Consider the following 24843-nt stretch of genomic DNA (forward strand, 5'->3'; position numbering starts at 1 on the left):
ATATTTCGTCATCTTCAGATCCAAAATTCAGTAGCACATATTATTGTTTCCCACTCTTAAGGGTATTTTAGTCAAAATACACAAAAGAGTGCAGAAACATACTTTTAGAGCAGTAAAGAAACGATTATTCTGTAAGTTAAATTTATATACACCGTCAGTCTAATTTTTTATAATATATTATCAGATTATCTTTATCTATTATACATATAATTTATCTTATTTTTAAGAATACAAATGACACGTGATTTATGTAGTTTGCCGATATTGGTATGTTATTTTAAAGTGTTATATAATAGCATCTAATCAACTCAAAGAGTATTTAGCAAAAACAAAACACTCAAAGAGTACGAATACAACAACAACAATAATAAATCCAGTATAACCTCACAAGTAAGATCAAGAGAGAGTAATATGTACACATACCTTACACATACCTTGTGAAGGTAGAGAGCCGGTTTCTGATAGAACTCGACTCAGAGGAAAAAAAAAGAAACAGTAACAACAAGCAATAATAACAACTTAAATTACAGTTTATTAATAACTTAAATTCTATCACGAAGAATTATAATTTATAGTATTTTTCTTACAACCTTTTGATGTATCGATTTTCAATTAAAAATGGATTAGTCTTGTCCAATTTTGATTAAAATAACTAAAAGATACGTGAAAAGTGGTAAATACTTGGTATGAAAAGGGTAACAGTTCTTCAAAATATTTACTCTTCGAACAATATAATATTTGCCAGGACACGAAAAAGAAGGTGATTGTCCTTGTTCGAAATTAGAGAAACTGGAAGCATCATTAAATTAAAGTTAAATGTTGAACGTCAAATTAAGAATCATGGGAACATTCGCATTTCGAAATTTTCTAACATGAAGTCTCTTCCTTCCTAGTTGTTTAGGGTAGGAGTAATAGCAATACTCACTATAATCAAACTTGACAATGGACCACAAAAAAAAATGACGTCAATTTTTCAAGTAGAGAAAAGTCATGTAACACGAGGATGGAATTTTCCTTATAGCCTGCTCGGTTTGGGCCATGCTTGGACTTGGTTTATAACCAACTAAGAAATGAGATTTTTTCCTTCCTACAGAGTATTTAGGATTTATTTATCAAAATTATTCAAATTTTGTATATGACTCATTCTAAACAAGTTTTTCTTACAATTTATATACAATCTATTATTATTATTATTATTATTATTATTATTATTATTATTATTATTATTATTATTATTATTATTATTATTATTATTATTTTTGATAAATAATTTTTTTTACCAATCGAAAATATGTACACAAGAAAAAAGAAACAAACTGTCTGTTGGACATGATGCCTGATAATAGGCTAGATTCATGTAGTGTGACGACTATTTATGCCCCAACTTGACTATGCTTCACCGTTCTAGGAAGGTTAAATGACGATAAATGGCTCTAATTGTGAATTTCATTCGAGTTATAATTATGAGGACTTAGGACAGTGTTTGGAGCTAAATTAAAGCAAGGGAAGCCCCTCGGAGCTGAGTACGTGTGAAAGAAGAAAGAAAAGAAGAGAAAATGCTGATTCACTCTAGCGCGGGCCAAGCGCGACCGCGCTAGAGCAGGAAAATGGGACAGTATCCTATGCGATATGCACGGCCACTAGCGCGGCCGCGCTAGTCAATCCGGAGCGCAGGAAGTGCATGGGTAAACTTGGAAGTTTGGGGGTAATTCTACTTAACCTATAAGAGGTCCAGCTCGTCCAAAAAGACATTATCAAGGTTTTTATAGCTTTGTTGAAGGTAAGAAGAGGCAAGAGGCAAGGAGGATAATTCGACATCGAGTTCTACCTTTCTTCCTTTTGTATTTATCATTCACGATGAATTTTGCTGTTGTTATTATGAACACGATTATGAGTAGCTAATTATTTAGTCTAGGGTTTTGATGGAACCTATTGAGGGATGAACTTTTTGTTGTGTTAATATAGTTTGCCCAATTTAATCTCTATTTGTTCAACTACGTTCTTGTTGTAGTTAATTGATAGGATCCTCAATTAGCTGTACCTATTTAATATGTATTACTCGGGAGAGAGTGCATATTTAGGTAGCTGTTGAACAACACCACTCCCAAAGTACATGAGGAATCAATAACCGAGGGTTTAAATGTGGGATTAGAGATAACGAAATATTGGGTGCGATCTAAGCGAGCTGTAAGAAAAGCCAGCTAGCGTAACTCGGGAGAGTGCGTTTAGTAAATTCTCGTAATTACTCGGGAGACATTTATGGTAGTAAGAGTTCTCATGACTGATAGAGACGAGTAGGCAAATCTAAGCGAAACATAACAGGAAGGGATTGTTGATACCTAATTTTTCCTCATATATTTTTAATACATATATATAGTTTCAAAATAATACATATGCAGTTATAAGCATGCATTGTCACACCCCTTTTTAACCAAACCTTACTAAACCTTCTTAAATTAATAAAAAAGGAATTTGTAAAGCTTGAAAAAAGTTTTCCAATTAGAACGTGACAAAATTGTGTTCAAAAGGAAACAACTCAGAGTCGCTACCTGACATTAGTTTCGGTGTGTCAGGTCACCGTTTTTAAAAATGATTTTCCTTTTAATACACTTCGGACTCCAAACTAAGTCTGCACCAGAGATTTGGGTAAGAAGGTTCATTTGACTTAGGGAGAAAGTGTTAGGCATTCTCCGAGTCCCATAACTAGTACAGTTGCATACTTGATCTAGTCGGATTTTAGAATGTTCGAATTGAGGTAAAAACACACAAAGAAAAAATAAACAATCAAAAGAGGCTCGAGGTCGTCCCCACCTAACTGAAAGAAAATTAAAAGAAGAAAAATTAAAGTTCTAAATTATCCTATGCTACTTCTTCTACGATGTTCGCCACAGACTCCAATTACAGAATACTACAAGGCATTCCCCAGAATAAATATGTACAATTCCTTCGGGGCATTCTCCGAGTAAATTTAACTAAGGGAACGACCTCTCGTCTCAAAACTAGTAAAAATTCTAAGGCTTGCCTACCCAAGTATGGTCGGCCTAAGCATGCTCGTAGTGAACAACGTAAACAAGATAGAATCAAACAAGTTATTCATGCACTAAATATCTGCTTTCATTTAGTATTACCCCAAACCCAATGGTCACATAACCCTTTAATAGTTCATCAATCTTCATTGCCTAATGAGAACACCAACTTTGATAACGAATATTAAACTAAAAGCCTAAGCATCAATTAATATCTAAAATAAGATAACTAAGCAAAAAGTTTCATCAATCAAGCTCAATACCACTTAACGAGAATCAGGGATTTCAAGAAAAGGGATACGAGTGGACCTTAGAGCGGTAAAATTTTTCAAGAATTTGATCACTGACAGATCTCCAATCAAATATACATCGGACCTCAACAGAAAATCGGCAACAATACAAATGAACTACAAATCCAAAACAGCAAGCTCGAACCTCAAAAACTTGACCACGACGAACCTCGAACCGGGAACCAAAATCAACAAACTTCCGAACCTCAAGCAAATATCGTCATTTTTAATACCATAACCGAAATAAAAAATGAAGAAATAAAAGCTCTTATATATATATTTTATGTAATTTCAAGTAAAACAAAATCCGAGTTTGCAACTACAAAGTATTTTTGTTTTTTTTATCCCCTGTTTCCCCACTTGCTGCTGCCTTTTTACACCACTGGTGCTGGTTTCCGGCGAGCTATGGTGGCTACTCGTGGGAGGTACGGTAGAGGCGAGGTGAGGCGAGGTGAGAGATTGGGGCAGTGGGTGGGGTGGAGTCGCAGCAGAAGGGTTGTGGAGATTTTGGGCGCTGGTTTGGTTGGAGAAGAGCGGGGGTCGTTGGTTGGCATTGAAGGAGTTGCCGGCGGGTAGGTTGCTGATTTCCAGCGATTTTTGAGGTGGTCTGGCGGCGCTGATCTCGTGTGTGTTCCCTGGGGTTCTTTGGTGTTGTCTCTATATAGGTATATGGTGAAGAAGAAGGGTCTTGAAATTGGGCCTTTGGTGGTGGTTTTGAAATTGGGCTTCATTTGGACAAGAAGAGCTGAAAATTTTATTAATAAATCCAAGTTTCTTCCAAATTAGTATAAAATATTTGTAAACACATAAAATCACTCCTAATTGATTAATGTAAGAATTAAAAATTAAAAGTGAAACAATTTTTTTTGGTATTATCAAATATTATAAAAGTAGATAAACATAAGTTAAAACATAGTAAACTAAAATAGTACTACTACAAGAATATTAATGACCTTAGCTTAAATATAAAATAAGACAAAGCAGAACTATTTTTTTATATTTTTAAATTTAAAGTAAAAGAGTCAAAATTAGTTGAAATAACTATATTAGGCCTAAACTAAATATTTAAATTCTAAAATATGTAAAATCTCGGGGAGGGTAAAAAATTACATGTCTACAGTTGCCCCTCTTTGACTGGAAATACGAAGTATTTTCAGACAAAGAATTACTATACAAGTTTTTTTGACCCGACCCTTATTTAGAGAGACAAAAAACTAAAAGAGAGGAGAATGTGACCGATTCCTGATATCTGAGCTGCCTATATATCCTTGGATATAAAGGAATCAGACCACGTGTAATTCAGAAGTAGGAAAAATGACGGAGTGTACCGAGGTGGAGAGCCGATTGAGGTGTCATCGAGGTTTTGGTCCGCGGTCCTGTTATTACATCAAAATCAAAAAATGAAAAAGACTAACTAAGCCTGTCAACTACGAGTTACAAGATTCCTATCTATAAGTTTTCTGAAGCTTGATCTTGAGTCTTGAATGGTTCTACATGCAGACTTTAGATTTGAACCTTGACGCTTGTTAGTTGCAGGTACTAGCTCGTTCTTCTTCAGCTTTTCGGATCAAGACCGGACATGTAGTGCTTGTGACCTCAGCCATGTCTTGAGCAGCTCACATCTTGTCTCGGCTTTTGCATTTTGGATTCACTTCCTTTTCTTTTCCTTTTTTTGTTTTTTTTTTATTCTGGATTGAGATTACTTCTGTTGATCATCTTGGACTGTTGACTCGCATTCTTGCCGCGAGCTTCTACTACTTCTAACTTGAATTGAATTCTGAAATGACTTTCCTCGTTCTCCAGGTGGGTGCCTACTACTGACTTGAAACTTGAAATGACTCTGAAATGAACTCTGAAATGTCTTTCCTCGTTCTCCAGGTGGGTGCCTACAATCAAAACAATAAAACAAACAAAATTTCCTGCCCCAGTTTGCACTAGGAAGATTTGTGAGTTATTAGCAAAATTATAAATCACCTATATTATTGATGCAATGATGAGAGTAAAACTAAAGACTTGACCGAGATGTGTGTCTCATGTGAGTAAAACCCAAGAAAATTTGACCAGCAAATTCATCAAACTAGGTCTTCTATCTTAGGAGAAAATTCAAGAGACTAGGGTTTCTATCTTAGGAAAAAAATTCATCAGACTAAGATTCTATCATAGGAGAAAATTTATCAGACTAGGTATTCTATCTTAGGAGAAAGATTCATCAGACTAAGATTTCGATCCTAGGAGAAAATTCATTAGACTAGGTCTCTTATCTTAGGAGAAAGATTCATCAGACTAAGATTTTGATCCTAGGAGAAAATTCATCAGACTAGGTCCCTTTTGTTATCTTAGGAAAAAGATTCATCAGACTAAGATTTTATCCTAGGAGAAAATTCATCAGACTAGGTCTTTTTATCTTAGGAGAAAGATTCATCAGATTAAGATTTTATCCTAGGAGAAAATTCATCAGACTAGGTCTTCTATCTTAGGAGAAAAATTCATCAGACTAAGATTTCGATCTTAGGAGAAAATTCATCAGACTAGGTCCTTCTTATCTTAGGAGAAAGATTCATCAGACTAAGATTTTGATCCAAGAAGAAAATTCATCAGACTAGGTCTTTTTGTTATCTTAGGAGAAAAATTTATCAGACTAAGATTTTGATCCTAGGAGAAAATTCATCAGACTAAGATTTTGATTGGCAAAAAATTCATTTGACTAGGACTTTTTATCCTAGAAGGAAAAATGTGAAGAGCAATAGCAATATTTTATGCACACTAGCAAGACAGGTAAGGTAAAAGGTTTGAGAGACTTCCCTTTGTCGATTCTTTTTTTTTTCTTTTTCTTTCTTTTCTTTCCTTTCTCTTGTTTTTGAACCCACTTGCTTGCACTGCTTTGTTCCTATTTCAAACAAAAAAAACTTGTGAGTTTAAATGTGGTGGTTAGTTTGTGGCCTTGACCTTGAGGGCGGTTGTTTCTACACTTGCCAAGATAACTTTGATTTCAACTTGGACGACCTTGACTGTTATCGACTACCCATTTTCTTTCAACCCTTATCACAGAAAACACCTCTTGTCCATTCGATCCCAATATCCTTTATCTATTGCATTTTGCTCATGAATTGACATTTTACCGAACCCTTGCATTCCACATGAATCCCAAAGCATGTTGATTGTTACCTACTCAATGTGCATACCACTTTTCCCTAACTTATGCCACTTTGATGTGCTAGCCAAATTTGTTTTGTGCAATTGGAAAGCTGGTAGCAAATTTTGAAGTCATTTCTCACTTGTTCTGACCAAACAGACTGAAGAAGGGACTCAAACAAAACAAGAGAAATAAAATAAGGGACAAGGGAAAGAGATGATACCTAACAAAAAAATTACAAAGTAGAAACTTATCAGATGTGGATATCAATTCTAATGACCATGACATGCACCTTTGGATTAAGTGGCCTAGTCTCTCAAGCAAGTCTAATATTCAACTCTTGTTGTACCTCTTCGCTGTGAAACTGGGCTTCAACGCTTCAATTGTCCCATCTGATCCACAATCATCAGTCGACTTGTAGTGCCCTGAAGGTTTTCACCATCAAGCCTCTCTCATTTTGTTCTTTTCTTAATTTACTGTCACCTTGCGGTGCCCATGAGGGTTTTCACCTATAAGACTCTCTCATTTTATCATTTTATCTCTTTGTGCTGAGAAAAAGGTATTACCCATGATATAAGAAGATCAGACTTTTACCACACACTCTATTTGACATCCTCAAAGATTGGTCGGAAGGTCTTTTTTTGGACTGTAATGTAGGCTTTTGGACAGGGTTAGAAAGAAAGGGTGGCGTGAAAGTTCAAAATAATTTAAGATGAAATGGTTCAAAATTATAACTTTTGGAATCAGGTCTTTTGGCAAAATTAAAACCTCTGCCCCAGGTCTTTTGACAAGAATCAGGTCAAACGTAGGTCAAAAGACAAAGTTATTTTTTCTTCCTTTTCTCTTTTTTTCTTCTTTTTCCTTTTTTTCTTTTCTCATTTTTTCTTTTTCTTTATTTTATAGTTCCCAACTCTACTTCTGATTCCAAAAGAGGGGTATGAAACAAAACAAATTAAGTCTCAAAGGGGTAGCAAAGGATAAATGTGTTTGGGTAGCAGAATAAAATGCCTTCGTCATACCAAGCTTTAAGAATGTCAAGTACAAACATGCAATCAAAGATAAGTAAAGAAATCAAACATAGTATCTACTGACGGCATCAACACAAACAAAACGTGCAAATGGGCAATACCTTTGTCCCAATGAATGACCCTTGCCAGTTCAAAGCAGATTTGACTCAACCTTATTTTGATGCGGAAGAATGCATTTGAGCACTAACTGATTTCCCTCAAACTGCTTAAAAGACATTTCCTTGTTGCATGGTCTTATAAACCTTTTGATTTCCCAGACTTACTACCTCAGTTTCACTCAATTCAAGCTTCAAGTCATCTCAGAATGCGTGAATCTCTACTTGTTTCCTCAAATGCCACTTTTATCATGTTCAAAACTGTGTCATTGCTTCATGATTAAACTAACTTTCAAGACCAGACTGAGAATTATGTGTGCATGTCATGTCACTAAAATCAGGATGAAAAGAACTATAAAAGGAAAAGTAACCTAAACAAAAACTGACCAGAACTAATAGAAAACATGAGATTGCATTAGACAGATGGTGGAAAGGTTTGAACAAAACAAGCAAAATAGACATGGGTTACAACCCTGGAACAATCCTATATAACATTAGACGAGTTACTACCACTAAACGAACTAGGAAAATAAGAAGCAGAAGGGTTTGATCCACAAGACAATATTCGGATTATAACCCTGAAATAACCTTGACAACAGAAATGACAACAAAATAAACCACCAAAACTCCTCCTTGGCTAGCCAAGAAAGGAGTGTCTTTCCAATCACCAAACTCAACATCTTAGCCACTGGATTGCACATCAAAATTGCTGGGACCTTAACCAATTTCAATATCGTTAACTTCAATCAGCATGTCACCAAAATGTGCATCATCATGTGTAGGTAAAGGATTTTGCGCGATATTCTGGGTGTCATTGTCCTGGACCACAATTATCCCTTCTTGAATCATTCTTTCTTTCTCTGTTTTCAAATCTCGACAACTTTCGACATTGTGCCCCTGGGCATTGGAATGGTATTCACACCTTTTAGAAGAGTCAAAGCTTCTTGCACGGGGGTCCACATGATTCGGAGGAATAGGTGCAATCAAGTCATAATATTTTAATTATGTAAACAAGCTTGCATAGGACTCTCCTATCGGTGTAAATTATCTTTCAACCTTTGTTTACCTCCACCCCCCTGGCTTGGATATTGGTTATGGGATACCTGAAAATTTTGTGGAGGCTGGTGGAGATTTTGCGATGCTGGCGCTCGCCTTCTAGGGTGACCTAGTGGTTGAACAAATGACTGGACGTTGTTCGGAGGACAATACTGAGGTGGATTATGTGGAGATCGAGGATAGGTTTGGAGTTGGGGTCGAGGTCGATGCTGGGTATATTGGTGAGGCGGACCCATTGGGCCATGTCGTGATCCTAAGACAATCATGGCAACATCATCATGTTTCTTCTGACCCGGCAAGCTTCCTGTGTCGCTCTGAATTGCGTGTGTTGTGGCTTTTAAGGCAGAATAGTTCATGATCTTGTTAGACTTCAGCCCCTCTTCCACCATTTCTCCCATCTTTACCACATCATTGAAAGGCTTACCAACGGCTGAGATCAAATGGCCGAAGTAAGTAGGCTCCAACCATCTCATCTTCTTCCATCGGAGGATTGACCCGTGCAGCTTGCTCCCTCCATCGGAACCCATATTCTCTATAGCTTTCACTGGGATTCTTTTCTACCTTGGTCAAGGACAGGTGATCCGGGACAATGTCTATGTTGCACTAAAAATGCCGAGCAAAGGCCTGAGCCAAATCATCCCATGTGTACCACCTGCTGGCGTCCTGGCAGGTATACCATTCTAGAGCTGCCCCACTCAAACTTTGGCTGAAGTATGCCATCAGTAATTCGTCTTTTCCCCAGGCGCCTCTTATTTTACTGCAGTAACCTCTCAGATGAGCTACAAGATCCCCATGTCCGTCATACAAGTCAAACTTGGGCATCTTGAACCCGACAAGCAGTCATCAGGGAACAAACACAAATCCTTATAAGACACACTCAACTAGCTTCCTAACCCTTGCATATTTCTCAATGATTGCTCCAGACTCTTTACCTTCCTAAATATCTCCTCTTGCTCCACGTTATTGAGTGGTTTCTCATTTTCAACATGATGCTCAAAGTGGGGAGTGTAGGAGTAAGGATATGGGACTTTGAAGGTGGGTTCCAGGGCATAGTATTGGGTATATGAAGATGGGAATACGGTTGTTTTGGCTGGTGGAGCATGGAAAGTTTGGGAGGAAGTGCTAGGGTAATTGTGGTAAGGGGTAAAGCCCGGTGCATATTGAAGAGAAAGGTCAACGGTAATGGGAACCTGGGCTTATGACAGTGGTGGGATAGTTGCATGGTTTTCAGTGTAGTTAGTGGGGAATGAAGGTGGAGGATGCCCCATGATCCAAGACTGATACATTTCTGCCATCTGATGTTTCAACCTTCAGACCTCCTCTTTCAGTTCCGATTCCGATTCAACAATCTCCCTCGACGGGTCTACAACTCCTGTGTTCATGTCTTTGCTAGCCATGGCTACCTTGCTCTTTGACCTTGTGTTGTACAGACGACTCGCCAAGGTGCCACAAACTAACCACCCTCTGTTATGATAACAATGAAAGTAACGAAGGGGAGCAAAACAAAGCCAACATGTTAGCGTTAGAGCATTTATCAGATAGAAATATCACATTGTGTGCAATGCCTCTAGCCACAATTAACGGTTCTAGAATGACTTCGAGGGTCATAAGGTCATATGGCATCATCCCAATTTCACTCTTTTTGCTCCATTTCCCTATTCATTTTCCTTTCTAACACCACTTGGTTTTTCATTTCTTTCCCCCTCTTTTCTTTCTAATTATCGCTCTTTTCTTTCCTCTCGTTTCTCATGTCCCACAACTTCATTCTCTTGTTCTTTTTTTTTTCTCTCTTCTTACATCCACAATTTCATTCTCTTTTTTTTCCTTTTTTAATAATGATTTGATCGAACCCTATGTAGGTTGCCTACGTATCATGCTCCTCATGAATCAGATCAAGCGTAGTTCTAGAAAATATAATGGATAAAATAAACTAAAAAAATAAAATCTTTTTTGGATTTTTCATTTATTTTTTTTCTTCGGTTTTCAAATACAAAATAGGAAGTACGATAATGAGAGACTCAACAAACTAAATTATACTACGACAACTCTGGCACCAACTAAATGACTTAATATTACTGTACATGACTAGGAAATAAAACATGAACAATATACTCAAAAACATTAAAAAAAAGGCTCCTCAAGAACATGTGATGCCACGACACCTTATATTGACACATGCAAAGCATGATTAAGGCTATTTTTACAAAATGACCTACGTAGACAAAATGTGGCTATTAGCGCAAACTCAACAAAGATGACCTCAAAGATATGGAAAAAATACTTCACTAAGGCTTATATGGATTAAAACTCCCAATAATCATGGCCCCCAAAATTAATTAGCAGAAATGACCCATTTTGCAAGAACGACCGATATGGCCAGAAGTGGCTCACGGTGCAAACTCAAAAAGGAGGAACCTTAAAGTAATATGACACCTAGTTGTGGACTCAAAATTCTAATACATGGGTAATTGAACCACTTTTGCGAAAATATCTCATTTTGCAAGAATGGCCGATGTGGCCAAAAGTGGCTAGACATGCAAATTCAACAGGAATGGACCTTAAAACTGAGAGGACACCTTGTTGTGGGCTTATGACTCTAAGACATGGGTTAACAAGCCACTTTGAGAAAATATTCCTATTTTGCAAACAGCAGCCGATGTAGCCAAACGTGGCTAGATATGCAAGATGTGGCTAAGACGCCGCAAAGCCAAGAATCTAAGACTCACTAGGAAGACCGGACTCTTTTTGGGTTGCCTACGTATCCCGCCCCAAGAGACGAGAATCAGGTATGCGTAGTTCGGGAAGATTGGATATGGGAGAAAGCTTAAAAAATGACACTAATTTGGAATTTTTTTTTTTGTCCTTTTGAGAAATGATGGAAAATGTAAAATCTTTTTGGATTTTTATTTTTTGATTTTGTTTTTGATTTTTTGGAAAATGAGGGGAAAATGCAAAATCTTTTTGGATTTTTTATTTTCATTTTTTAAATTTTTTTTGAAAAGGTTGTGAAAGAAAAATATAACTAAGCCCTACTTGCTTCATTTTTCACCCTTCTTTCCCAAGCATCGGTCCGTCAAATGACCTTTTTACCCTTTAAGGTACAACATGTATCACACAGGGATGATTGAATGTCTTTTTGGGCCACGGGCCCATTTTTGACAAAATTTGGATAGGCTTCCTACAAAGGGACACGGTACCTGGGACCGAATCCTCCTAGGTCTAAATGACATGATGCAAATAAAATGACCTAAAGGCTGACCTAAGTTTGGGGTTCACTAACAAGGCAATTCGGGGGAGCGTATGGTCGATGGTGGCTGCTCAAGCTTTCCACTCACTCCATACGCCCGACGGCCCCTCCTCCTAAATTAAGGGTGACTCAACAAAGAGTTCATGCACGTGATGCGTACTCTGAGACTTGTTGCAGAAAGAAGACCCATGGTTATGCAAATGATGATAGTTTATAAAGCAGTAAAACATTAAGAAAAGCGATAAACAAATGACCAACAAAACAAGAAAATAAAACAAACAAAGCAAATAAACAAAGTAAATAAAGAAAACAAACACCTCAACCGAATATCCTAAAAGCCAACAAGATCAAGTACCAGCTCGAACCTGTAAGTCCCCAGCAGAGTCTCCAGAGATGTCACACCCCTTTTTAACCAAACCTCACTAAACCCTCTTAAATTAATAAAAAAGAATTTGTAGAGCTTGAAAAGGGTTTTCCAATTAGAACGTGACAAAATTGTGTTCAAAAGGAAATAACTCGGAGTCGCCACCTGACATTCGTTTTGGTATGTTAGGTCACCGTTTTTAAAAATAATTTTCCTTTTAAAACACTTCGGACTCCAAACTAAGTCTGCACCAGAGATTTGGGTTATGGGGTTCATTTGACCCGGGGAGAAGGTGTTAGGCATTCCCCGAGTCCCATAACTAGTACGGTTGCATACTTGATCTAGTCGGCTTTTTGAATGTTCGAATTGAGGTAAAAACACATAAAGGAAAAATAAACAATCAAAAGAGGCTCGAGGTCTTCCCCACCTAAATGAAAGAAAATTAAAAGAAGAAAAATTAAAGTTCTAAATTATCCTACGCTACTTCTTCTACGATGTTCGCCACGGACTCCAATTACAGAATACTACAGGGCATTCCCCGGAATAAATATGTACAATTCCTTCGGGGCATTCCCTGGGTAAATTTAACTAAGGGAACGACCTCTCGTCTCAAAACTAATAAAAATTCTAAGGCTTGCCTCCCCAAGTGTGGTCGGCCTAAGAATGCTCCTAGCGAACAACGTAAACAAGATAGAATCAAACAAGTTATTCATGGACTAAATATCTGCTTTCATTTAGTATTACCCCAAACCCAATGGTCACATAACCCTTTAACAGTTCATCAATCTTAATTGCCTAAACAGAACACCAACTTTGATAACGACTATTAAACTAAAAGCCTAAGCATCAATTAATATCTAAAATAAGATAACTAAGCAAAAGGTTTCATCAATCAAGCTCAATACCACTTAACGAGAATCAGAGATTTCAAGCAAAGGGATACGAGTGGACCTTAGAGCGGCAAATTTTTTCAAGAATTTGATTACTGACAGATCTCCAATCGAATGTACATCGGACCTTGATGGAAAATCGGCAACAATACAAACGAACCACAAATCCAAAACAGCAAGCTCGAACCTCAAAAACTTGACCACGACGAACCTCGAACCGGAAACCAAAATCAACTAACTTCCGAACCTCAAGCAAATATCGTCATTTTTAATACCAAAACCGAAATAAAAAATGAAGAAATAGAAGCTCTTTTGTATATATTTTCTGTAATTTCAAGTAAAACAAAATCTGAGTTTGCAACTACAAAGTATTTTTGTTTTTTTTGATCCCCTGTTTCCCCGCTTGCTGCTGCCCTTTTACACCCTGCTGCTGGTTTCCGACGAGATATGGTGGCAGCTCGTAGCAGGCACGGTGGTGGTGAGGTGAGGCGAGGTGAGGGATTGGGGCAATGGGTGGTCGATTTTAGGTGGGGTGGAGTCGTAGTAGAAGGGTTGTGGAGATTTTGGGCGCTGGTTTGGTTGGAGAAGAGCGGGGGTCGTTGGTTGGCGTTGAAGGAGTCGCCAGCGGGTAGGTTGCTGATTTCCAGCGGTTTTTGAGGTGGTCCGGCGGCGCTGATCTCGTGTGTGTTCCTTGGGGTTCTTTGGTGTTGTCTCTATATGTCTATATGGTGAAGAAGAAGGGTCTTGAAATTGGGCCTTTGGTGGTGGGTTTGAAATTGAGATCCATTTGGACAAGAAGAGCTGAAAATTTTATTAATAAATCCAAGTTTCTTCCAAATTAGTATAAAATATTTGTAAACACATAAAATCACTCCTAATTGATTAATGTAAGAATTAAAAATTAAAAGTGGAACAATTTTTTGATATTTTCAAATATTATAAAGTAGATAAACATAAGTTAAAATATAGTAAACTATAATAGTACTAGTACAAGAATATTAATGACTTTAGCTTAAATATAAAATAAGACAAAGCAAAACAATTTTTTTGTATTTTCAAATTTAAAGTAAAAGAGGCAAAATTAGTTGAAATAACTATATTAGGCCTAAACTAAATATTTAAATACTAAAATATGTAAAATCTCGGGGAGGATAAAAAATTACATGTATGCATAAGCATTTTTATAATTTTTTCTATAATTTTAAAAGCTCTAAATTGATTTATTTCTTCTTTTTTTATTTATAAAATTTCCAATAATTATCTTTCAAATTATGTTTGTGGTGATTTAGTCATCTAAATTTTTTATTTATGCCAAAATAGTGTTTAAATAATTTTAGTGCATTTTTTATAATTATATTTATATTTTTAGGCTAAATTGCATATCTTTGCAATAATAGCCCAACTAATGCATAATTACATTATTGATGCATAAAATAATCTTTTATATTTTTAAAATATTAAACAACTATTTTAAATCATTTTCGAACACGAAAATATTTTTTTTGAAAATCATTTATTATTTTTATAAATTTTATAACTATTAAAAGTGGCCATTTAAAATCTAGCCTATTTTATTTCAATTTCAGCCTCAATTTAACCCAATTACCAGCCCAATCCCCAATTAAATTACCCAGCCCAAACCCTGAAGACCCGATCCGGACCCAATACCCTTTAATTTCGGCCGTTGATCATAAAGATCAACGGCCACAAACGATCCTTCCTAAAGTAAACCCAAAGAACCCCCAAACCCTATCATTTTACGCTACTCGTCGCCCTGAAACTCCTCTCTGCTCTCAAACGCTCTCAAACCTAACCCTAATCAAACCTCACTGACACTTATCTATGGTTATCTTCGATGATCTCTCACCACCCCCAGGCCTCCAATGGCATCCCTCACGTTAGTCTTGCCATCTCCAGGGTCCTCAAGGGACCAGGGCTAGTTGGCTTGCATCTATGGTCACTTTATCGCCTATTTCAGGCCATTCCAGTGTGATTCCGAGTAAGATCGTCCTATATTGACTACGATCTATGGGTTTCCTAGTATGTTTCTTCACCTCTGTGCCGTTCTCCTCGAAACCCTAATTTCTTTTTCTAAACCTCTTAGATCTGTATAGATCTGCGATGATTTGGGCTTGTTTAATGTGAGTTTTACAACAACCTTGAGATTCTCTACAAGAATCGTATGATTTTCATCTTTTTTCTAAACTAGGGTTTCCGGAATTTCTTTTACAAAATGTTTGATGACTTTTTATGTTTAATCTTCTACTTCTCATATGGTTTGGCTGATTTTATAAGTTTGCTACAACCTTAGCTCGCTTGTACTGGAAGCCCTAATTTTTGGTTCTCCGTTTGGTTTCTGAGTACTGGAACATCTGATTGTGTTCTTGTGATTTCTCGTGATTTTCTTGTCCTAATATGCTTCTACTGAATTTCTTAGTTCAACCCTGTGTTCGTCCTGACTATTCATGTCAAGACCTGAATCAGTGTCGCTTAACTTTTGTTTTGTTAAAATTGTGCGTCGATTCGTGACTATTCATGTCTTGCCTTATTTTATATGCTAAACTTGCCGACTCTTTCATGACTTTCTCTTTGATTGAACCTTTGATTATTCTGAATTCCTTATTTTCTAGTTTTATTTGAACACTTTCCCTTAAACTTTCAATTCTTACCTCTCTACTCGATTTGATTGAATTACTTGCCTTAATTATTTTTTCCTTGCCTTGTTTGTATTTTGCTGATTCTTATTGATTTTTTCCTTAACTGAAACTTCTGTTCATTTACCCTTAATTACCTACTCTATACCCAAACCTTACTCGATTATTTTCCTTAAATACCTAGCATGCTTTATCGTTGAATTGATTGTCCCTTGATTAAGGAAAGGACTTGCTGATTTATATGTGACTTCCTTGATTTGCTACTTAATTGATCTCTTACCTTATTTATTAGGCTTTGATTACTATATAAACCCCCTATTATTTTTAGTTCTGAACAACGACATAGTTCAAAAAACACTACTTTTTACACTCTAAAGTTCTCTTTCTCTTCTGCTACTTGTGATACTTACTGATCTAGCCGACTGAAAGCGAAGGCTAGATATTGGAACTTCATTTGCTTTATATTCTGCACCCTTTTCTTCAACTGGTATGTCTCTAGTTAAGTTTTGAAATCCAAACCCTATGTATTTATTCCTGCACTAGTTCATCAGTTATGAATTTAACTTGTATTCCTATTTACTTCTTTGCTCAGTATGTCTAAATTCTGTCTGGATCAATGCATGCTTTATATTCTACACTCTTTATTGCCTAGTTCTTCACCTAGCATGTCCAAACTGTATGTTCAATCTTGTTCAAGACATACCAACTATTATCTATGTCTTAACTACTGAGTCTCTAAGATCCTAAGTGTTGTATACAGTTTGTTGACTATATGTTTCCTCTATACCCTATCCATATACCCCAATGTGACTCTTATGTGCCCCAATCTTTTTATCCCCATGTGAAATCTGTTTTTTAAGTGTTATCTTCTGAATCTGGATGTCTCTTATGACCAATTGATTGTCTGTTGTTTTGGTACTCTCCTTAAACTGTTTCAGTACTAATGATTTTCAAAAGTTCTTTTCAGTCTTAATACTTTTACTGTTATGCACTCTCACTTTACTCTTAGAATACTAGGTTCCGCTCTTCTGACATATGTACTACCTTGAGATCCTTGAGGTCTCTCTGAACTCTGGCATGTCAGAGCTGGCCTTTTCACACTGCACCTAAGTCAGTTATTATTTGAGAAAAGGTCTTGGTGTGAGCACTTCCCGGGATCCTTGATATCCTTAGGGAACTTTGACACACTTAGACACGAAATTGTCTATGAAACTTTGGCATTTGAGGCTATTTGAGGCTTGGGAAGTCATTTGGGCCTACTACAGGCTCCCTATAGAACAACTCGTATTTATTTATGTATTTTTATTCATTGGTCTGTAATAATTATTGTAAACAACATTGGGGTGATTTTGTGAAAAAGGGTGGCTAGTAATATACATAGCGGGTAACTTGGGTAGATACCATGCCTATAGGGTCGTATTAATTCAAATGTGTTTACTATGTTTGCTTTACTTCCACAATATTAGAAACCATGCCTATAGGATCTAAATGGCTTTAATAATAGAGATCATGCCTATAGGGTTAAAATCAGCTTTATAATTAGATATCATGCCTATAGAATGATAGAAGTTCAGCTTTCGTTACAGCATGTGTTCATATTTGTCTCCTTAGAAATCATGCCTATAAGTTCAGAAATCAGCTCTAATAGAAATCATGCCTATAGAACTCAAAACCAGTTTAGTTAAATAAATCGATTTAATTCATGTTTGTTCATTCTGAATTGGTTATTAGTCTATCCGTTTCTTTATAAGTTTTCAAATACTGCCTTAAGTTAATACTGCTAGAAAGCATGTCTATTGGATCTCAAGTTGTTTAAAAAATCATTTTTGCCATTTTACTGAATTCATAATCAATATAGATATCATGCTCATAGGATATCACTATTACGTATAGGCAAGCCTAGAGGGCAATTAAAGTCCTGCAACTATAAAACTGCTCGTATTCATAGGTCTAAAATCAGTAGGTCTTTGACAATTCAGTTCTAATTCAATGTTGTATATGTTCTGCTCACTTAGATATCATGTTCTAGGATTTTCTTATATACTTGACTGTTGTTTGAAGACACGCACTTACTTGTTATATGTCCTAATTGTTTTTGATTGACGCCCAGACTTTTAACCTTTAAAACCTTAGGAAGTTCTAGAACTACCTAAAATAGAGGTCCTAAATACCTCCAGGGCCACAAGTAAGGGACGGGTAGTGCACGCATATGACATTTATCAAGGCTATTCGAACGCTTTAGGTTATGACCAAGGGGAGGGAATTGGGTAGTAAGGATATGATGACTATGCACTAATGTCACGTGTAGCCCCTCATTGAGGAGTGTTTACCAGGCATTGCGTGGGGTGATCCTGTAGGCTAACTAACCTAGGAGCCCTCTTTCCCAATTCCTGATGTTTAAACTTTACTTTTCTTTATATATGCAACTTGTTCAAATCTTTTCCTTTGTCTCATACAATGTCCAAAACATGTCTTTATTTGCAAGTATGTGTTAAAATTGTTTATTTGCTAAAATGACTAATTCACATAGTATAAGTTCGGCCAAGACCCACCGTTGTGAACCAAGAGGGATGCGTAACACCTTCTCCTCAAGGTTATTTCGAGTCCTTACCCTAAATCTCTGGTAATGCAAAATAGTCTAAGAGTTAATCGCTCTAGGTGCCCTAACGCACCATAATCCGTTAGGTGACGACTCTTCAATACCCAATTCCCAAAAAGGAAACGAGTTATTACCCCCATGAATGTCAGAACCCGGACTTCTCTTTTCGCGGAGGGAAAAAATGGGGCGCGACATGGATTCCATCAATAGGGGAAATCACAACCTTAGATCCTTCTCTTATTTGTTTACAACTCAGTCATAGTTAGCTTTTAGATTACTTAATTTTATTCAGTTATAGTCAGTAGAATTATTACCAAGTATTATTCAAAATATCTAGAAAGTTGATTACGGAGAATTCAATGAGTCTGACAAAAGTAATTGATAGGTTAACTCCCCGTGAGATTCGACTCTGGTCTAAATACTCGAATTATATTTGCAACGACCGCTTGCCCTTTTTATAAGGCATAGTTGGGCGTGATTAAATTTTGGCATCATTGCTGGGGAATTAACGGTGTTATCAATTACAGTTGTACAGGTGCATGCCTAGAAACTCAATGAGAACCGGTGAAGTGTTTGAAGCATTATTAGATCCCGAGAAAGTCTTCAAGGCCTTGAATCGGGCCAACCGGAAAAACAAACAACAACAATCAACTGAACAACCTGAACCAGACATGGCAGACCAAGTAAACAATAGAGACAACAATGAGGATAACGTGGTAGACCCAGCTGCGCAGGTAGTAGCGCGTCTAGTGCCAGAGGCTCCTCTATATGACTAGGCGCAACCCACAACAGAGAATTTGGCCATCATGATATTAGTCCCGTAGATACAGGCTCGATCTTTTCAAATCACAAACAAGATGCTGCACTTGTTGCAAAACAAGGGACTATTTTCGGGGTCATACATTGAAGATCCTCAACAACACTTGAAGAACTTCCTGTCAATTTACAAAATGCAAAGGCAGCCCAACGTAACTCATGAAGCAATAAAACTGTTGTTGTTTCCATTTTCAGTGACAGGAGCTGCCCAGACTTGGCTAAATTCACTCCCTATTAATTCCATCACGACTTGGGAGGAGTTAGTCAAGCAATTTGTGAATAAGTTTCCTCCACCTAACAAGACTACTCAGCAAATTGATGAAATTTTGAGCTTCAGACAGAAACCAATGGAAACATTGCAAGAAACATGGGAACGATTCAAAGGGATGCTGGTTATATGTCCGCACCATGGTATTCCAGACCAGATGTTAGGGCAATGGTTTTACATGGGTCTAACTGATAGAGTGAAGGCTAATGTTGATGCTTCAACTGATGGAGCATTCTTGAGCAAAACATGGAGAGAAAGCCAGATCCTGCTTGATAAGATGACACAGAATTTGGGGTGGACAGCCAGGAATGCACCTATCACTCCCGTAGTTCACTCAGTACCCTTAGATCCAGCCAATACTCTTGCTGAAAATATGGCCACCTTATTGACACAAATGAGCATACTCACCAAAAAGGTGGAAGAGTCAGGACAGAAGCAGCAGGTGCACATTGTAGATACAACCAATGGGGGCTTATGCACATCTTGCATTAGTCAGCCAATTGGTAGCCAGTGGAATGCAGAAAGTGATCATCATCATTACCCTGAAGACATGAATTATGTATCTAATTATGGGGGCCATAGACAGGGTGGTCAGAATTGGGGCCAACAGAATCAACCATACAGGCCAGTCCAGCCATATCACAACAATGGAAATATGGGAGCCATGTGACCTCACAATAATGTGGCGCCCTACCAAAGGCCACATGGATACAACAACCAAAATCAGCAGCAGGGTTATCATCCTCCTCAGCAGCAACATGGTGGGAGACAGGAAGATGTGTTTGCTAGACTCGAGGCAATGATGCAGCAGGTTATTGGGTTAAATGCGAAAATGAGTGAACGTATCGATGTCTTTAAATAATTGTCCTCATGGGACATTGCCTGCAGACACTCAGGTAAATCCAAAAGATCAAGGCTCGAAGTAGCTGATGATAGTGAGTCTACGTAATGGCAGAGACTTAGACTTGGAGCAAGAGAGGGGTCGAGAAAGCAGAAAGGCTGAGACACCTGTACCAGTGCCCATTGAGATAGATGATTCAGGAAAACTGACAGAGGTGACATCACAACCTACCTAGGAAGAAACCAACACACAAATTGAGGCTGAGAAAGAAGCTGAGATATCCTAGGAGCCAGTAGTTGAGGTGGTGTCTGACAAAGAGAAAACCCAAATCATTGGGAAGAAGAGACCTCTAGCACCATTCCCACAGAGGTTGGCCAAATACCAGAAAGAGGAACAATATAAGAAATTCTTGGAGATGTTGAAACAAATCCAGGTAAATATTTCATTAATTGATGCTTTGAAGGAGATGCCTGGTTATGCAAAAATGATGAAGGACTTGATGTCCCGAAAATTCGACTTCCAAAATTTGGCCACAACGACTCTAACTTAGACGTGCAGTGCTGTGGTGACTAGACCAGTTGCTGAGAAGTTGTCTGATCCAGGGAGTTTCATAATTCCCTGCACCATTGGTAACTTTGCCTTTGCCAAGGCACTCTATGATTTGGGGGCCAGCATAAATCTTATGCCCCTGGTAATGTATAAGAGGTTGGGGATTAGAAGAGCTAGACCCACGTCTATGTTGTTGCAGCTAGCTAACAGAACTATGAAAAGACCCTCAGGTATTTTGGATGACATGTTAGTACAGGTAGGGAAATTTGAGTTCCCTACAGATTTTGTGATTCTGGATTGTAGAGTGGATGAAGAAATTCCCATAATTTTGGGAAGACCGTTCTTGGCCACAGGGCGAGCCCTCATTGATTGTGAAACTAGGGAGCTCAAGATGAGGTTGAACGATGAGGAGATAACATTCATCGTGCAGAAATCTATGAGGCGACCAAGTGAATTCGCCAATTGTTTTCTTATTAATGCAATAGAAGTAATAGTGGAAGAGGATAATGAGATATTGACTATTGAGGATCCTCTTGCTGCATGTCTTGTGAATTTAGATGAGTTGGATGGAGGAAGAATTGGCAGAATGGGTGCTGGCTCTAGAGCGCAGAGGGTTTTGGGAGAGAACACTTGAATTCGAGCCTCTGCACTTAGAAAACAAAGAAACTCCTCCAGCCAAGCCATCCATAGAAGAACCACTAAAGCTGGAGTTGAAGCTACTGCCCGCTTATCCAGGTATGCGTTCCTAGGACCTAACTCCACATTACCTGTTATTATCTCATCTAGATTGTTAGATGTGTAGGCATAACAGCTTTTGCAGGTACTCACGAAGTGCAAGACTGCTATCGGGTGGCCCATGGCAGATATTAAGGGGATCAGTCCGACATACTGTATGCATAAAATTCTGTTGGAAGAGGAGCACAAACCTTCCAGGGAACACCAAAGTAGGCTGAACCCCAACATGAAGGAAGTGGTGAAGAAGGAGGTAATTAAGTAGTTGGATGCGAGAATCATTTTCCCTATCTCTGATATCAACTGGGTTAGCCCGGTGCAATGTGTTCCTAAGAAGGGTGGTATGACGGTGGTAAAAAATGATAACAATGAGCTGATCTCTACAAGAACCGTCACCGACTGGAGAATTTGTATGGACTATAGGAAATTGAATCTGGCCACCCGAAAAGACCACTTCCCACTTCCCTTCATTAATCAGATGCTTGACAGACTGGCAGGGAGGTCCCACTTCTGTTTTCTGGATGGGTACTCAGGGTACAGCCAAATCTCCATTGCACTAGAGGATAGAGAGAAAACCTCATTCACATGTCTATATGGGATTTATGCCTTTCGGAGGATGCCTTTTGGCCTATGCAATGCACCCGCCATATTCCAAAGGTGCATGATGGCCGTATTCACTGACATGGTCGAAGACATAATAGAGGTGTTCATGGACGATTTCTCAGTGGTAGGAAACTCATTCAATAAGTGCCTTACAAACCTGACCCGAGTATTGAAAAGGTGTATCGAGACTAACCTTGTACTTAACTAGGAAAAGTGCCATTTCATGGTATAATAGGGTATAGTCTTTGGACACCAGGTATCAAGCAAGGGAATCGAGGTGGATCGTGCTAAAGTTGATGTGATAACAAAGCTACCACCCCCACATCAGTCAAGGCAATCAAGAGTTTCCTTAGGCATACCGGTTTTTATCGGTGATTCATCAAGGACTTCTCAAAAATTGCCAACCCTCTTTGTAAGTTGTTAGAAAAAGATTACACTTTCATGTTTTCTGATAATTGCATGATAGCATTTGAGGAGTTAAAAAAGAGGCTAGTCACAACACCCATTATTGTTGCCCCCGACTGGGAGCAACTATTCGAAACCATGTGTGATGCCAGTGACTATGCAGTGGGGGCAGTGCTAGGACAATAGAAAGACAAGATAATGCACCCAATTTACTATGCCAGTAGAACGTTGAGTGGAGCCCAACTGAACTACACTATGATTGAAAAGTAGATGCTGGCTGTGGTTTTCGCATTCGACAAGTTCAGATCATACTTGATTGGCTCTAAGGTAATGTATATACCGATCATGCTGCTCTCAGGTACTTGATTGAAAAAAGAAGTCCAAATCATGCCTGATTCGTTGGGTGCTGTTATTGCAAGAGTTCGATCTGGAGATTCGTGGCCTTAAGGGCACGGAAAACCAGGTCGCTGATCATCTATCGCGACTTGAAGGAGCTGAAAATTTAGTTGAGGCCGAAGATATTCTAGAAATCTTTCCAGACGAGCAGCTACTCGCCACAATCCTTAAGGAAGTGCCATGGTATGCAGACTTTGCAAATTACCTAGCAAGCGGTACAGTTCCCTATGACCTTTCCTCTGTGCAAAAAAAAAGTTTTATCGCGACTGCCGCATGTATTACTGGGATAAACCTTATCTGTTTAGAATTTGTGATAACAATATGATCCGGAGGTGTGTCCCCGAGATAGAACAATCTTCTATTTTGCAAGCATGTCATGCTCTACATCATATTCCACTCGTGCGTATTAAATCCTATAGCAATGCTTGATGAGTGGTTGCTCTCTTCCTATTTATTACCCTTAAATTCAAAAAGGCTTATTTGCGGCAAAACTAGTCGATCAACGGTGCAGTCAATGATTCCATGCCTTTTCCTCTCAAGTTGTCCGCTTGATGGTACCAGTCTAGACCTCCATAGTGACCTTACTCTGATTATAGTTGTGCATGCATCATGGTCAAACCTAGTCGGATTAATATGTTGTCCACATAATAATCCTTTAAAATAAGCCTTATCCAAAGTCCACCGGGGTTTCCATAATTCCAACGGACACAACCACATTCAGTGCATTAATTTGGAGAACTAAATGCCAATATGCTAATCTCGAATGTATAAATAGTCGAGTTTGGTGGGGGAGAAGGGCCTAACCCTTTTGTTTTGCAGAAAATGAGGCACGAGGTCCCCAGATTCGGTATGGTTAGCAACATTCCACCATTGTTGCTAGATTAGTGGGAGGACCTTTCCTCAAGTAACAAGAAACATGTAAGAAAGTACTTGGGTAACTTGCCTTCCCTGCTAGACATTGAGCCAAACAACAAGTTGATCGAGGCTGCCACTTTGTTCTGGGATAGTGAAAGGTCTGTGTTCTGTTTCGGCGACATAGAAATGACACCACTTCTAAAAGAAATTGGAGGGATTGCAAGATTGACTTGGGATAGTCCCGGGTTATTGGTGCCGGAGAACCATACTGGTAAAGGGTTTTTAAAGATGATGGGGCTGAAGAAAAATGTTGACCTGGTGTCCCTGAAGGAATCTTACATACCTTTCGAAAATCTGTATGAGTGGTATGGCCATAGCAAGTCCTACCGTACCTACCATAATGAGCTCTCTCTCACTTCTCTGGACACATCCACCATAGAGTGTTCGTGTTCATTATATGCTTCTTAGGCCTGATAGTATTCCCAATGAAAAGGGAAAGAATCAACACTAGGTTGGCCATGGTCGCCAAGACTTTGATGGAAGGGATCAATGGACAGACATACCCTATAGTCCCCATGATCATAGCCAACATCTATAGGGCTCTGGAGCGCTGTCAAAGAGGGATCAAGCATTTCGAGGGTTGTAACTTGTTGTTGCAGTTGTGGTTATAAAAACATCTTCAAAAAGGTCACTATCGCCAAGAATTTCTGCGAAGGGCTTGGAACGACCATATTGCCTTCCATCACCCCAAGCGGATGACTTACATTCCAGACAGGTTTGCTCAGCCAGAAAGTGCCAAAGAATAGGTAGAGTTCTTTAACAATCTGACCGAGGAACAAGTGCAATGAATGTTTGAATGGTTCCCAACAAACGAATTCATCATTAGATCCAGGGACGCTCCACACCTGGTGCTGATTGGGTTGAGAGGGATATACCCTTATGTCCATATTCGAGTTATGAGGCAAGCAGACAGGAAATAAGTTTTACCAAGGGTTT

General features: G+C 38.3%; 1 protein-coding gene and 1 non-coding gene across 2 annotated transcripts; one reads left to right on the forward strand and one right to left on the reverse strand.

Moving 5' to 3' along the window:
* Positions 1-19507: 19507 nt before the first annotated feature.
* Positions 19508-19613, reverse strand: LOC138888823 (small nucleolar RNA R71). The gene has a single exon (XR_011406402.1). It is a non-coding gene; the product is annotated as a small nucleolar RNA R71 (small nucleolar RNA).
* Positions 19614-20395: 782 nt separating this feature from the next.
* On the forward strand, positions 20396-21490 carry LOC138888248 (uncharacterized). Its single transcript, XM_070170076.1, has 3 exons — positions 20396-20521; positions 20594-20740; positions 20858-21490. The coding sequence occupies exons 1-3, from the start codon at positions 20396-20398 to the stop codon at positions 21488-21490; spliced, it is 906 nt and encodes a 301-aa protein (XP_070026177.1).
* Positions 21491-24843: the final 3353 nt, after the last annotated feature.

Source organism: Nicotiana sylvestris, chromosome 3 (genome assembly GCF_000393655.2).
Source record: "Nicotiana sylvestris chromosome 3, ASM39365v2, whole genome shotgun sequence".
Taxonomy (NCBI): domain Eukaryota; kingdom Viridiplantae; phylum Streptophyta; class Magnoliopsida; order Solanales; family Solanaceae; genus Nicotiana; species Nicotiana sylvestris.

Coding starts and splice junctions, on each gene's coding strand:
- LOC138888248 (XM_070170076.1), top strand. CDS start 20,396: ATGATAGTGAGTCTACGTAATGGCAGAGACTTAGACTTGGAGCAAGAG. Junction 20,522..20,593: donor ATTCAGGAAAACTGACAGAG/GTGACATCACAA, acceptor GAGATATCCTAG/GAGCCAGTAGTTGAGGTGGT. Junction 20,741..20,857: donor AGATGTTGAAACAAATCCAG/GTAAATATTTCA, acceptor ACTCTAACTTAG/ACGTGCAGTGCTGTGGTGAC.